The 16,828-nt window shown below is 43.5% G+C and overlaps 1 protein-coding gene across 1 annotated transcript in view; it reads left to right on the forward strand.

Moving 5' to 3' along the window:
• The first annotated feature begins 326 nt into the window (after positions 1 to 326).
• Positions 327 to 16,828, forward strand: part of RASA3 (RAS p21 protein activator 3) — a 162,810-nt gene continuing 146,308 nt past the window's right edge. Inside the window, exon 1 of the mRNA XM_058185446.1 lies at positions 327 to 568. Coding sequence (XP_058041429.1) covers positions 514 to 568 — 55 coding nt within the window. The 5' untranslated portion in view covers positions 327 to 513. The remainder of the gene's footprint in view (positions 569 to 16,828) is intronic.

The raw sequence follows: 16,828 nt of genomic DNA on the forward strand, positions 1-16,828 counted from the left end.
TTCTAATTCGGGATGCTCCCTTAACATAAAGGAGCCGCGTAGATGAGGAAGCGGTTTGTAGGCTGCAGCTGTGACAGATGGCAAGGCAGGCCGCCGGTCAAGGCATTGCCGCCAAAGCCGTTTCCTCCGGCGTCCATCAGAGCCGCTCGCAAACTCGCCGGCCCCTTTGCCCGCGCCGCCTTAGCCGCCGCGCTCTCTCCAGCTGTTTGGTTTGCGCGACAAATCTCTCCCTGTTTCTTCTCCTCTTCTCCAATGGGGAGCGGGCCGCCCGGATTCGCCCAATGAGGAGCTCCACTCGGCCTGCCGTCAGCCAATAAGGGGGCGGGGGTGGGGACGGCCGTTGCTGGAGATGTTCTCGCTCGTCTTCCCCAGCGGGGGCGAAGTGGGGGCGGTCGTGCGTCTTTTCCCCCTCTAGTTCGGGGCGCGTGGCGCATTGCACTTGCCCGGCGGCGCCCCCCCCCTCAGCCTCTCAGCCCAGCGGAGCCGGGCTCGCTCTCCGTTGCGGCTGCGAGCATGGCGGTGGAAGAAGAGGGGCTCCGGGTGTTTCAGAGCGTCCGGATCAAAATAGGTACAGTGCGGGAAAGAGGCGGCAGAGCAACAAAAGGGAGCGCGGGGCGAGCTTCCTGCCATGTTCGCCGGGAACGGTCTGCCAGCCCCGGGAGGCAGACGCGGAGTTCCGTGGGAGGCTCCCTAAGCCTCGCGCCCTCTTCCCCTGCCTTTCTCCGAAGTACTTGGCGGGGAAAAGGGGGAACCTGAAGAACCCGCCGCTTTTGTCGGCTGCGCGGGGCGGGCCCGAAGCGTCGCTTCGCCCGGGCTTTGCTGCTTTTTGAGCCTCGGTCCAACCAAGGACGGCGGCGCGGGAAGGGCGTGCTGCGGGAGGATGGTGGCCAAGGGAAGTGAGGATGCTGCGAAGCAGGAGCGGGCGGGAGAGAAATCCGGGAGGAGAGGGTGACTTGCCAGTTAGCATCGAGCAGGAAAAAATCGCCCTTTTGCTGCCGGGATTGCCGGGCGAAGTGACTCCCGGCTCTTGCTGGCCCCAATCCCGGGCTCTTGGCTGAAGCCAGGCGCTCCGAAACGAGTTTCTTGTGCTAAAATCTCTAGGTGATTATTAAAAGGTAGTTAGTTGCGGCTTCCGATGATCAAGTTTGACAAAGCTCTGCTCGAAGATTCCGGAGGTTCATTTTTGACAGCTGATGTGCAGTTCACTCAATATCATTTCCACAACTTCTTGATGATCCTTGTTTTTTTTTCTTTGCTTATTGACCGAGGAATGCTTTCTTTTCGTGGCATCCCCATGCAGCCCTTTCATGCTTTCTGCCACCAATGGTGGTGGTGGTGGTGGTGGTGTGTGTGTGTGTGTGTGTGTGTGGAGGGGGGGGCTTTCACTGTGCCATCCTGCCACTTCATTCACAAAATTTTGAAAGATGCTCAAGGGACCATTATCTTTCGTTTGTTATTTCTCACGTGTACCTAGTCTGCTTCTGTCATATTTTTCTCCCGAGAGAATCCTATGAAGAAAAGAAGGAACAGTTTATCCTGTTCTTTGGATTGCTGGTGCTGTATGTCTAGTACCCAACACGAGCTTATAACTACACTTATGTGTTCCTTTTGCATTCCTGCATCCCATAATTCTTAAGAGGCTGCCAATCTCATTGCCATTTCCTGTTGGCACAGTGTTTTCATGATGAAATACCAGTTTTTGTTCCTCTTTGTTTCCATTGCTATTCCTTTAAGATTTTTTTCTTTCTTTTTTAAAATGTAGACCTGCTGGAACTTTATAACTTGGCCCTATATATGTCTAATCCAGTTGTAAATCACACTAAGTTTAATCAAACTAAATTTGTTTAATCAGTAAATACTTACATGGCTACAGTAGGATATTTTGCAAAGCAGGTATTCTTTCATTTTAATGGTTTTGAGAAGAGCCCTTAAGTATTTTGTTCTTTAAATTGATTGCTAAAAATCATATAATGGACTTATATTTCATATATTTTGGGACATGATGGGGTAATAGCAAACATACTCATTTTTACTCCATGCTACATATTCTTTTTGCTTAAACTGTTGATAATTTCTCTAGTTGTCTAAAACTTTTTGAAATGATTTTGCAAGATTAAAAAAAATCTATACTTTTAGATAATGATGGTTGTGAATCACTGCCTGTAATTTGCTGAAAAACTTCCATCAATATCATTGAAGAATTGTTTTGAATGTACTTAGACAAAAGGTACTAAGATTGGCTTAGTGTATACACAGACTCTGAAACAATTTAAATTTAAAATCAGTAGTGTTAGTATAACAACTTTCACCATATTCCAATTGATAATCCTTCAGTCTATTATTAACTCTTCATAGCACGCCATGTAATTGCATGCCTGTCACACACCGTAATTTAATTTGTTTGAAGGATGTGTCATTATTTTGACTGTTGTGAATCACTTCTAGACTACTTCATTAAAAAGTAAGTAGCAAATGTCATGGTTGTAGATAAAAATTTGCTGGTATTGATCTGACTGTACATTAGAGGGCAAACGCTGTACTCAACAACAAACTAAATCTAGTAGGATGATTCTGTTTGGTTCACCTAACCACAGTGCCTTTGGTTAGAAAGTGTCTATTTACTAGGGCTGGGCAAAATATTTGAAAAAAGCTATTTCACAAAGCATTCTAATATAAGTGAAACACCTGCATTGGTGACATTAAACCAATGTATCCTCTGAAGGACACGTGTGGCTGGTTTGATGGGTGTCTATGACTGTATTACATGCAACACGTAGTCCTTCCAGCAGAACTTCCAGGGAAGCAGAGCAGCTATGCATGCACACAGAAATGTACTGAAGGGGAACAGCCTTTATAGTAAATGTGCAAGCCTTCTAGATGCAGCTGCATTAGCTTTTTAAGAAAGGGTGCTAATATACTTTGCACCCACCCTCACACCACATTTCAAATACTTTCCACAGCCTTTATATTTTTGTTCAGGAAATGCTTAAGGGATACAGTATAAGAATTCTACTCAAATATATTGGATATAAGCATGTGCTAGGATGTTAAGGGCATATCATCAGAATGTGGATAATCCAGTATAATAATTCAGGATTTGCTTTTACATTCCTCAAAGAAAGGAAGACTTTGTTGTGTAAAATACTTTTTATGAATGGGTCTGCTAAACGAAGTGTCAAAAGAACTTTACTGAGGAGTAAAACATAAGCCTCACAATAAATTTGGATTTTGTACTGTGGGTGTTTTTATTGTTGAGCCTTAGGAAAAACCACTGTGAATCTGGAGTTGATTTGGCAATGTACAAATGGAATGAATGAAAATGAAGTAAAAGCATGTACTAGAATTTGAAAGCCAAGTCCAGTGAAGATTAATTGAACAGTAGTCATTTTCCTTTAATGTTTAGACTATTCCTATCTCAAGGTCAGAAATCTTGGGGTAGTTCATAGAGAACAATACAGAAAGAGCTGCATACAAAACAGATAATTTGTCTTCTTATACTTCTAGCTACTCATCAAAATGTCCAACCCTCTTCATTCATTTGTCACTGGAGTTCTTATTTTAAAAGAAGAGTGGGGAGAGCCCAGATTTCACTTTGAATAGCCTCCAGAGGTTTAAAGAACCTTATTTGTTCTCTAGTGATGGAAAGCAGCTAGGCTAATCCCTGGAGTGTGCACCTTTACATAGGCTCCACTTAGTTTTAAAACAAACCCAAATCACTTACTAGAGCTCAAAAGGATATCTGTATGTAAAATAGCCTTACCTTCTAAAACTTAGCTCTCCCTTCCCATCCCAATGATTAAATGTGGTCTCCAGGCATCAAAAGATTGCATTATCCTGTTTTAAAGCAGTTTGGGCCTAAACTAGACAAATTGAAATGCATAATTACAGTGGATGCCAATATTAATAGCACTGAGAAGATAATATTCGTTAGGACAACAGCATTTGGATAAGTGAAATATAATCCTTTTCACCCTTGTGATGATCCTGGCAAAAAAACGCTTCCTTCCACCCACGCTTGCTGTTAAATAGTAAGATCTTTATTAAGAAGCTTTTTGAAAAATGTGTATTATATTCCAGGACTGATTTTAAAAAAAATCTAGAAGACTGGTTCATATGATTGCTCTATTTTTTCTATCCTGAGATGCATTTTCATATGCTCCTTTTTTTTAAAAAGACCTCTTTCATAATTTGCTTCATTTATATACTGTAACTTTTTTTGACTGAAGCAAAATAGAAAAAAAAAGACAAAGGCTTAATCTGTCTTAATTTTATTATTTAAAAATACGCTATAAACAAGTTAACTCAGCAGTTGCTTCTTTGTACTGTGTAAATGGCAATTTCCAGTTTTTCCCTTCTCATAGTTACTCCTGACTCATATCCTGGGTTTTTCCTGAGGTTCCCGCAATCCTCAGGACAGACTTTTTATTTTGTGTTCAGGGAGTTGCAGCTGGAGACAAAAGGATGGGAACTTCCTTTGCCATGTTGCCCTTATTCCATATTATTGTATTGACCTAAGTTGGAAATTATGCAGCTCTTTCTCTACAAAAATTGGCAAGTAAATGAATTTAAGAGATACTCTGTTAACATTAAAATAAAGGTTTTTTAAAAGTTCAATTTAGTATCATTGAGCTTTTGAAAAATTTAATCAGTTCAGAAATTGTGTGTATATAATATAATATATTATATTTTATATATCATATCATATATTATATTTTCATTCATTTATAACCATTCATTCGTTGGCTAATGTGATGGAATGTGCACCTGCAGGAGCAAAAAGGAAGTCTTTTTGGCAACACAGAGCTTTCCCAGAAAGAGACCTGGATTAAGAGACTGTGCAGTCCCAAACTGGATATGGGAGAGGAAAGAGAGTCAGGGTAGCTACACCTTAGAATATCTCAGGATATATCTAATAGGTTAGAAGATTATAGCTTTAGTTTGGAAAGATTCTGTCCATCAGGTATAACCACATAAGCACCTCAGTTGTTTCTCATTGTCTTGTCTCTGGACTTGGGCCTCAGTTACATTGGCAGTCATTCTAGTCAGTCTTAGCAATCAATTTACAAATGATTGCTGGACCAGTGGCAGGTCGTTATTACGGGAAGGTTTTCTAGTTGCAGCAGTGCAAAAGGGAGCATGAATTACCAGTAGAAAAGGCACCATGAAAACATGATGCAATACTGTAACTGACAGATGATTACGCTATTTCCCTCTTCCTCCGTCCCACTGAAATTAGGTAGGAAGAGAAGGTTAGCTTATTTCTGTTTTTGGGCATTATTGAAACATTTGTCATGATTGGCATGGGACATGAGCATCTTTCCCCTTTCTAATTGTTAAGGTTTCAAGTGTTGAAATATCTCATTTAAACTTTTGTTGTGGAGATAATAAGCCTGTGCTAAGATGTCGTTTACATAATGAATAGTGCATAAGTGAATAAGCTAGTGTTTGTTTCTACAGCATATTATACTATGAACTCTGGTTAATGAAACAGATTATAGAAAAGCTGATGGAGTGTAACAGTCATGTAATCCAATCCTAGGTTTTTTAAGCTATGGTTTGCTGAAGTAGCCTTGACCTGGTTTGCACATAATGCTAAGCTGAGACCTTTCTGAGGGTGGGATAGGGTCTGTGTATGTGTGCATTTTTATTGCTTTTGTAGACAAGACATATCACTGAAATTAATTGGGGATGCAGCTTTTTAGTTTTTCTTCTTATGTGGGGTGACTTACTGTAAAGATACTTTGATGTTTAAACCCCAGAGGCCAATGTATGATGATGGGAATTTCAGCAATAAATCTGAAGATAACTTTGATGAAAATAAAAAAAGTGGCTTGAGGACAATATGTTGCCTGTACTAAACAAAAGAGGTAGATGGAATTTGCTTAACACTGTGTAAGCCGCCCTGAGTCTTCGGAGAAGGGCGGGATATAAATTCAAATAAAATAAAAAATTAAGAAAAAAATCTAAGTATCTGTAAATGAGTTTTTATTTGGTCTGACATGTTTTTGAAAATGTATTCCTTTTAAAGGGAATATCTGAAATGGCCTTGGACTAATTGATGGGTGTGCTCTGTAAAACTAACATGAGTGCCCTTGAAAAAGGAATAGTTTTTCTTAATGTTGGGCTAAATAAATACTTGGTATTCATTACTCTCTATTTTGACTCCTTCAGTTCCTGCTTTCCTCTTTCATCATTTATCCTGCACCAGCTATAGTGCGGCATATTTGCATAATTTGGTTATATTCATAATTCCATGGTCTGCAGTTTTTTATAGCCTATTATTTGAATTGTTGCACATTGAAAAACATAATGCCCATATTTCTTTTGTATTTTCTTTTCTCCAAGGAACAAAAGGCAACATGTATTGTTCCCATAGGATGCAAACTTTGTGGCCTATAGGATATAAACTTTGATGCAAGTTTAGACAAGTTTTTTATGTAACACAAACTTTGATCATGATTTGACAACAGACAATTTTAGGTCCACTACATGGTTTGTCCTCAGGAGTGTGTTGGTATAATACTATGCAGCCATTAGGCTTTTATAAAGGTATCTAAGTATTCTAAATATTCTGAACGCTTTAAATACAGAATGCTTAAGATTGTATTACATTATGTATTCAATGCATATATTATCCAACATCTGATATTTTGTGCATTTCAAACAAGACCTTATGTACTGAAAGGGTATGCATTCATAAGTGCATTACTTAGTCCTAAAGATGCTGTAAAACTCCTGAGTAGTTTTTAATTTAATTAACACTTCAACAACTTGAAGTATGTGCCTTTTGGGCGCTATCTCCCCCCCACCCCGTACCTTTACACATTTTAGAATTGGAAGAACAGGTTTCTCACTTCTTGTTTTTAAGAGTCATAGCAGGTAACCCAGATACCATCTCATAAGCATATATAAAATGCTTTTCCATTGAACAGAGGGTTAATGCACATGCACACACACACACACACACACACACACACACACTTTCCATTCCTAAAAGCAATAGTACTTAAACTTAAATATCACTCCATACTGCTTTATAACATTTTCTGAGCAGTTTTACAGAGCCAACATATTGCTCCCAACAGTCTGGGTCCCCAATTCACCAACCTTGGAAGGATGGAAGACTGAGTCAACCTTGAGACAATCAGGATCAAACTCCTGGCTGTGGTCAGAGTTAGCCTGCAATACTGTTAACCCACCACATATCTAATGTAGTAGAAATAGAATCAGTTGCTTTTGATGATGGCACATAACACATTGTATGTATTGTAGTCAGCAAATGTTATATTTGTACTAATATCAATCTTCTTTGAAGAATAATTTTGAAATTGTTGATTTTTGATTTTCTCAACATTTAGTCATGCACATATCTGGATATTGATTAAAAGATATTTGTATGATTTGTATTTGTATAGGAGAATAGGAGAATCGGGTCTTCTATAAGTGAGTAATTCTTCAGTTCATGAGTACTGTAATCTCTGACATATTGTTGAGATTTAGCTGACTTACCATAAATCATTCTGAAAGTGACAAAGATTATATCAATATAACACAATTATACCTTTTATTATATATGTTTTAATTGGTTCTCTTGTTGTATAACATCTAAGACTTCATATAAATGCCCTAACAGTGGCCTGGATTGTGTATGAACATTACAAACTGGAACATTTTTCTTAATGTCCCTCTCAATTTTTAAGATCAGATTTTATTCTTCCAGCAATTTGTAGGTAAATCAACTATCAATTGTATATTTTCAGTAATTGTCTTTGTCTACTTTATCTCTTTTTGAGACTAATATCTCTTTTTGAAACTGTACCTTTGTTTTAAATACATATATAAACAAAAGAAAAAATTAATTCGGGAAAATTGCAGCGTTTATCTTTTATCAGTTTTATTCTAACTTCTTTATTGATTGTTGTGTACTGCCAACAGTCATTGAACGTCTGATGGCATACAAGTTTATTACATCATCATCATCAGATGGAAATCACAACTTCATTTCCAAATATTACCCGCAAACTAGAACTAAGGAGAAATTTCCTGACATTTAGAGCAATTAATCAGTGGAACAGATTGCCTTCAGAAACTGTGGGTGCTTTATCACTGGGTGGTTTAAGATGAGATTGGACAACCATTTGTCTGAAGTGGTATAGGTTCTCCTGCTTGAACGGGATTGGACTAGAAGACCTTCAAGGTCCCTCCCAACTCTGTTATTCTGTTATAATATTGAACCAGCTGTCTTTAATTTACCCTCAGATTGTTACAATCATGAAATGGCTTAAGGAAGAACTGTTTCTCCACGCACTGAGGCTATCTCAGTGCTACACCTTAAATGTGTATCCTGGTCAGTATACTATATTTTTCAATTTTTGTGAGGAAAATTATGAAGTCCAAGGCCTCTGAGTGTGCCAGAATCCTAGCATTTTAAAACAAAATTTGCTCATAGAATCTGCCAGTGTTGGATACAAAAAAACCGTTTGTGCAAAGTGCATGCTACAGAATTTCCTCTTGCTGTTAGCACCAGGAGATGTAACAGAAGATTAATGCTAGCTTTCCTTGTAATAACTGATACTCCCAAAGCCCATGGCTTCTACAACAATATACTAAAAATAGTATATTACTTTATAGAAGGAATGGAGACTATTTTGTATCATTTTGGAAGGATATGGAATTGATCCTTCAGTGAAGATTACAAAATAATACAAAAAAACCCCGCTGCTATTATATGGTTAAATAGTAGAATAAAACCCAGTTTGGTGCAGTAGTAAAGGCACCAGACAAGAAACCGAGAGGCCATTGAGATCTATTGTGTTTCCCTGAAAATACGACCTACTCAGAAAATAAGTCCTAGCTTGATTTTTACATATGTGCCCAATATGCCCCTTCCAAAAAATAAGCCCTAATTAAGACCCAGCCCACTCCAGGGTGCTCAGGTAAAAAATTAAGGTAGCGGGGGATATGGGGTAGAGGAGCTGTCCTACTACTTACCTTCAAATAGTTGCAGCCAGGCCTCTCATACCTCGGTCCATTTCTTCTTCCCGCAAGGCTTTCCTGAAGGCCTATATAGCTGATAACGAAGCTTTGGATCAATCCTGAGCTGTTACCAGCTACAGAGGCCTTCAGGAAAGCCTTGCTGGCCTTGCCGGACGAACAAATTTCTGAAGGCCTCTGATAGCGAAAAAGAGGCCGTGGGCGATGGTGCAAGTGAGGTGACTCAGTGGACAAACCCCTCCCCCCCCAATAAGACCTGGTGCCTTTTTTGTTAGCAAAAATATAAGGCAGGGTCTTATTTTTGGAGAAACAGGGTAGTTCCACCTTGGACACAAAGCAAGCTGAGTGACTTTGGACCAGTTTCTCTCTCTTAACCATAGAAAGAAGGAAGTACTAACAAACCACTTCCAAAAATGTTGCCAAGAAAACTGCAGGGACTAATCCTGGCAGTCAAAAGGAGTCAACACTGGACTAGAAGGTACACAGACAACCCCCCCCTCCCAATACCTCTAGTAGAATAACACTAAGTTTATTCATTGCCATCTGTTTAATTTCTGTTTAGAAGTGTTAAACCTATTTTAAAATGGACTGAAAGCAAAGGACATTCTGGACCATTCAGAAGTTTGCCTTTGAATATTTGCTGCTGAAAGAAACATTTTTGCTCAATTCTTGGTTCTGCTTGTCATTTTATGGAAGAATAACAGTTGATACAAGACTGGGAGCTTATATAATTAAGTGGCTCTGATATTACAGGAGTAGCTTATTCTAAAGTCTATAAAGAAACAATGTATGCCATGTATCAGATGACTATTTATGGGAAGCTCTGGAAGAATTCTTCTTCAACAACACAATATACATTAATACACGTTAAATATTCCTTCATTATTTCCTGAAAGTGGATTTTTCAGTACTTGCTACAGCCAAAATCAAAAATTGAAATAGGCTGAATGCTGCACTGACTTTAGATCTTTGTTTGACAAATCTCATGCCATCTCTGCATGCTACACTTCATACACATGCCATATAATAATGGTTATAACCAGTGTTTAAAATGTGAAGGATTCACTAAGTGTATTTTAATGTACTTTTATTGACGTTGATGTTCTTCATTTAAAACAATGTCTTCTTCAAAAGTTTAAGAAGTACCACTACAGAGATCTTTACAGTTTTTATTTTATGATCTATACATTACATTTTTCACAGATATATTAAGGTATCCCTGGTTGTGATTATGTTGTTATCCAAGAGGGTGGTAGATGCAGGTGGGTTCCTGTACAAGATAGGCACCTTTGTGTCCTAGAGATATCTTGGGAAATTAATTTCTACGTTTCCAAGAAGCTGAAAGTGTACTAAATTGAAAAAGGAGAACATTGTGATTTTTTAATGGCCATTTCATCTAAATGCTTGATCTCCAAGCATATATTTTTGGGGAATGATGAATGTAACCCCGGAATTAAACATAAATATAGGCAATACCTTGTACTTTTTGATAGACTAATGGGCATTACATTTGAAAATGTTATTAACTGGCAATTTACCTTATTTGCTGAATGATGTAATTATGCAAATAACACAATTTAAGAAATGTAATTTAACTGACTCATGGAGTTGCATTGGACATGGCAGTTATTTTAAAGAAGATATACAGATTTGATTTGTTGCATATCAAATCTGTTAAACAGGGCTCTATTAAATCAAGAGTGTACTTATGTTTCTATTTTTAAAAATAGTTACTAGTAAATAGCTCTCACTGAGGAGCCTCCATATTTAGAAATATTAGTTCCAAAATATATGGCAGAAACTAGGACTGCAGCATTTGTGCTACTTCTGAAGCTGCTCCTCCACAGTGTGATATAGTTCTTCATACTTCGGTCCTATGCTTTACATATCAGCCTTCTTGATGTAACTCCTGCCAGACCACTCAACTATCTTTGCATCCAGCAAACACTCTGCATCCCACCAGTTGGTAACACCCCTGCCTGACAGCTCATGTACTGTATATATCCTCCCCAGTTCACTTTACATTTCTGCTTACTAGCTGCTAATCTATCCTAGAGGGTGGGTAGAGGCTCTGCGCATGCGCAAGATGACGGCTCGCTAGGTGAACGGAGCCGCCGACGGGATGATCGACGCGGGATGGCATCACCCAGACGGCTAGCCGAGCCGTCTGTACCCCCCGGCCCGCTTTGTCAGCTTCTCGGCAGCCGTGGGAGAGGTCTGCGGGCCTTTTCGGTGACACGGCTGCCGAGAGCGAGGCCGGGTGAGGAGGCGGCGAGCGGCCATTTCCTGGGTGCGTGGTGCGGGGCGAGGCCGCAGCCGCGGATCGTAGGCCTGTCAGCCCATCATGGCCTGTGGACTGTGATTGCTGAGCGCTGGCTACTTTGGGTACGTTTTCTCCCCCCAGCCTGGTTATTTCGGGACGAAGGGGGTTATGAGTTTACCGGCTTTTCCACTGCCGGCTTTTCCATCGCCGGCTTTTCCACTGCCTTCCCTGCAGGGAGGGGCCCTGAGGACGTTTTACCCCACTTATGCCGTATCTGGGATATACAGCCTATTACATCTGACCGGCCTTCCTCAGAGGTGCCTGGCCCGGTTTCTGGGAAAGGCCCTGGAGGAGTGGCCAGGCCTTTGGAATGTGGAGCTTGCCTGGGGCTTGCCTGGAGGATTTTTATCTTTGAACCATCTTAACGAAGGGAACCATCTTAACGAAGGGAATTGGCGTGGTGACTATGGGAGGTGTCCCGGCCTTTTGAGGCCCGTTTCTCCCACTATTATTTGTGCACTGTCATCTGCACTTATCTGGCCTTTTGGGACCTTTGGCCAGGATTGCTCTTTGGAATTATGGTGGAAGAGACTTGGAGACCGATTTGAGATCTACCGGTGGATATACCCAGGAACAGCTGTAGACAGTGCCGAGGGTGGTAGAAGATCTACCCACCCACCTCGTTTTCCCCCATGGATTTTTGGACTGGGCTATTTTTTCCATCTTTCCATCTTTAGCCTATTTATCATCATTATCAGCCACCATCGGATGATGGGTATCCGTGTGAAGTACTATGGACTAATATTCTGCCATCCTGGACAATGATCATCTCCCGGCGACTGTTATCCCCTAGCGAAGTAGTATTATTTTCACGATTCGCCTATGTTATTCGGTACAGGAACTCTTGCGCCTGCAGTGCCCCGCCTCAGGAATGGCCCGTTTATTACCAAGGGCGGCCTCAATGACGGATCTTGGGATCCACAGAGGTGGCATGCGAAGAGGAAGAGCCTTTGGGGTTTTAGATAGGGCATTTTAAGGGGTGGGAGGGTAGGGGCGGGTGTTGGGGAAACCCGCCGGGTGGGTATCAGTTCCTCGCATGCTCGTGGCGGTGAGCTAATAGGTCCGAAGGTTATGGGGGATTTCAGGTTCCATTGGTGGAGGTGGCGCTATTTGCAGTTTGGGGAGGGGCAGATTTGGCGGGCGGGGCTCGGATCGTGTTAAGGGGCGCGCTCGATATTTGCAGGCGATCGCGCCCGAGCCCCAGACTTCTCCGTTCCCGGATAGTCAAGACCCTCAGAGCCTGGGCCTTGGCTGATGTTATGTAATGCACGGTCCGTGGCCAATAAGGCCCCTAATTTCGACCTTATTCAGGGGTGCAGCGGACTTTATAGGCATTACGGAAACCTGGTTGGGCGCAGAAGGCGTGCCCTGGTGCAGATGTGCCCACCAGGTTTCCGTGCATTCATCAGCCGAGAGCCCAGGGTAGGGGTGGGGGTGGCGGTTGTGATTAGAGAGTCTGGAGCCGAGGAGACCACTGTACCTCAGATTGTCGGTGTGAATCCCTCCTTGTGAAGTGGGGCCATAGATGTCAGATGGGCTTGCTGGTGGCGTACCTGGCTCCTTGCTACGTGACAGCTGCCCTGCCCGAGCTCCTGGAGGTGCTTGCTGGGGTGGCAGTTGAAACCCCAGACTTTTAGTCATGGGGACTTTAACTGCCTTCTTCCGGCTCGTCATCGACAGCAGCTCGGGAGTTCACGGCTTCCATGACCTTGGACCTGACGCAAGTAGTTGATGGCCCTACCCACACTGGGGTGGTACACTCGATTTGATTTTGTCTCTGGTCAGTGGTTGAGAGATCTGGACTTAAAGGAAATAGTCATCGAACCTTTGTCATGGTCAGATCACTCTCTCCTTCGCCTAGACTTTCTGACCGCCACCCAACACCGCAGGGAGGCGGAGCCGATGCGTTGGTTCCGTCCCAGGCGCCTGATGGACCCGGAGAGGTTCGGACGGAGCTTGGGCCATTCCTGAGGTCTGGCTCACGGCACGTCTGAGGAACTTGTTGCGGCCTGGGAGCGGGCGGCGGGGCCTTAGATCGTGTCGTGCCTTTGCGGCCTCTGACCCGGCGCAGGTCCCAACCGGCTCCTGGTTCTCCGAGGAGCTGAGGGGATGAAGCGCGGAGAAGGCGCCTAGAGAGTTCCTGGAGGTCTAGCCGTTCAGAGGCTGATCGGACACTAGTGAAGTCCTATACAAGGACTTACCTAGTGGCATTGAGGAAGCGGCGTTGCTCGCCTCCTCCCTCATTGCGTCGGCAGATAACCGCCCAGCCGCCCTGTTCCGGGTGACTCGTTCCCTTCTTCACCAGGGGCGGGATGACCCGCTGCAGGGGCGTGCTGAGAGTTTAACGGTTATCTATCGATAAAATCGTTCAGCTTCGGGACGGGTTGGACCAAGATTGCGGTGACTCAGGTGAGGCGTCCGAGGTGGTCTTGGTGACATTGTCTGGGATGAGTTTGACCCTGTGGCTCCGAGGACATGGACAGGTTGTTGGGTAGACTGAATGCCACCACGTGTTTACTGGACCCGTGCCCCTCCTGGCTGGTGCTGGCCACTCAGGAGGTGACACGAGGCTGGCTCAGGCGATTCGATCGCTTCTTTGGTGGAGGTGTCTTTCCGGCCGCCTTGAAAGAGGCGGTGGTGAGACCCTCCTTAAAGCCTTCCCTGGACCCGGCTGTTTTAGGTAATTATCGTCCAGTCTCAACCTTGGCTTGGCGAAGGTTGTAGAAATGGGTGGCATATCAGTTTCCCCTGCACCTGGATGAAACCGTCTATCTAGACCCGTTCCAGTCCGGTTTCCGGCCGGTTACAGCACAGAGCGGCTTTGGTCGCGTTGGTGGATGATCTCTGGAGGGCCAGGGATAGGGTTGTTCCTCTGCCCTGGTCCTATTAGACCTCTCAGCGGCTTTCAATACCATCGACCATGGTATCCTGCTGCGCCGGCTGGAGGGATTGGGAGTGGGAGGCACCGTTTATCGGTGGTTCTCCTCCTATCTCTCCGACCGGTCGCAGTCGGTGTTGACAGGGGCAGAGGTGGGCCAGGCGCCTCACTTGTGGGGTGCCGCGGGGTCGATCCTCGCCCTCTGTTCATCTACATGAAGCCGCTGGGTGAGATCATCAGTGGTTTCGGTGAGGTATCAGCTGTATGCGGATGACACCCAGCTGTACCTTTCTACGCCGGACCACCCCAACGAAGCTATCGAAGTGCTGTCCCGGTGTCTGGAGGCTGTACGGGTCTGGATGGGGAGAAACAGGCTCAAGCTCAATCCCTCCAAGACAGAGTGGCTGTGGATGCCGGCATCCCGGTACAGTCAGCTAAATCCGGCTGACCATCGGTGGCGAGTCATTGGCCCCGATGGAGAAGCGCAACAGGCGTCCTCCTGGATGAGCGGCTGTCTTTGGAAGATCATTTGACGGCCGTCTCCAGGAAGCGTTTACCAGGTTCGCCTGGTGCGCCAGTTGCGCCTTTCTGGACCGGGATGCCCTGTGCACAGTCACCCACGCACTCGTGACGTCTCGCCTGGATTACTGCAATGCTCTCTACATGGGGCTCCCCTTGAAGGGCATCCGGAGGCTGCAGTTAGTCAGAATGCGGCTGCGGGTGATAGAGGAGCCCTCGTGGCTCCGTATAACACCATCCTGCGCAGACTGCACTGGCTACCTGTGGCCTTCGGGTGCGCTTCAAGGTTTTGGTGACCACCTTTAAAGCGCTCCATGGCATAGGGCGGGTTATCTGGGACCGCCTGCTGCTACCGAATACCTCTCACCGACCCGTGCGCTCTCACAGAGAGGGACTCCTCAGGGTGCCGTCAGCGAGGCAATGTCATCTGGCGACGCCCAGGGGAAGGGCCTTCTCTGTGGGGGCTCCCACCCTCTGGAATGAACTGCCCCCAGGACTTCGTCAGCTTCCGGACCTTCGGACCTTCCGCCGCGAGCTTAAAACATACCTATTTAACTGCGCAGGACTGAGTTTGTGGGTTTTAACTTGGGTTTTAATTTTTTATATTTTTAATTATTAGGCTTTTGAATAAGTTTTTTAATTGTTTTTAGAATTGTATTTATTGCTTTTAAATGCCTGTAAACCGCCCTGAGTCCTTTGGGAGATAGGGCGGTATATAAATATAAACAATAAATAAATAAATAAATAAAATAAATTCTCTTCTACTTCTGACACAGTCTTTAGATGAAAGAGCTCTTCAGGTTGGTGTAGAGCAGTGGTTCTCAACCTATGGGTCCGACCCCATTGGGGGTCGAATGACGATTTGCCAGGGGTAACCTAAGACCATCGGAAATATGGGAAGTATACTTGCCAGTCGAAAAATCGCGCTCCAATGGTTGACTCCAGAAGCCAGCTGCAGGCTCTTCAAATCGCTAGCCGAATTCGGCTTCAGGCGTGATGAATTAAAAAAGAGAGCAATCTTTGCTCTGATGTCTCCCTCTCAAGCCAGCTACAATCACTCCCAATCGCTAGCCTAATCTGGCTTCAGGCGCGATAAACTTAATAGGGGAGGAGTCTCTGCTTTAATGCCTCTGTCCTCAAGGCAATCGCAAAGCAGTTCAGATTGCTAGCCAATACGGCTTCAGGCGCGATAAATTCAAAACGAAAATAATTTTACGGTTGGGGTTGCCACATCGTGGAGAATTGTATTAAAGGGGTCGCCACATCGTGGGGAATTGTATTAAAGGGGTCGCAGCACTATAAAGGTTGAGAACCACTGGTGTAGAGAGAGGCAAGAGGTACAGCAAACCTCTAGTAGTAATGAAAAGTGTATCAGTGAAGAACAGAACCTCCTGTCATGTGTGATGTGTGCATAATTTATACTGCCATAGTTCTGTTTGTGAAACTAATAATAGAGTAGTTTTTGAGGAGATCCAATGCTGTACTGCTGGAACCAGTAAGGTCTTCTCTCCAGCTGCTGAAAGGTACTGTATGTGTATAGGGTAAGGAATGAGGATGGCTACATCCTATATTTTTGTCTCAAATATGTACAATATGGTCTATATGTGAAGGGGGACTGTTGGCGCATATGTAAGAGAGAGAGTGCGTATGTGTGCATGCACGCACACAAACACATACGTATTTGTGTACAATTATATAATTGTGTTAAAAAAACCTACACAATATCCTAAATAAATTAGATTGTTGAACTTAGTTATCATTCTTTATATTCCCATACTGCAAAAGGAGATAATTAGGACTGATACTTGGTTTTTCTTCAATTTTCTGTGCCATGAAACAATGCTGTTGTGTAATCCTGTTGAACTTCAAAAGAGTCAGTAATGTTTCTTCATTTCAAGGTATGGCCTTAAGTATCACTTAACCTGAAGTAATAATCCCATCTATCTGGGAGCAAATGGAATTGTAAGATTTTCGAGTAGAATTTTAAAAAGTTGTGTTTCATTCACTTAGTCCAATTTAGTACATAGTTTTTCTGAGAGGATAAAATAGGGAGGTCAGAAAACCAAGGACATCATCAGGGAGTGACTTGAGGGATAAACAGATAGTTAAAAAGA

Source organism: Ahaetulla prasina, chromosome 5, assembly GCF_028640845.1.
Source record: "Ahaetulla prasina isolate Xishuangbanna chromosome 5, ASM2864084v1, whole genome shotgun sequence".
Classification (NCBI taxonomy): domain Eukaryota; kingdom Metazoa; phylum Chordata; class Lepidosauria; order Squamata; family Colubridae; genus Ahaetulla; species Ahaetulla prasina.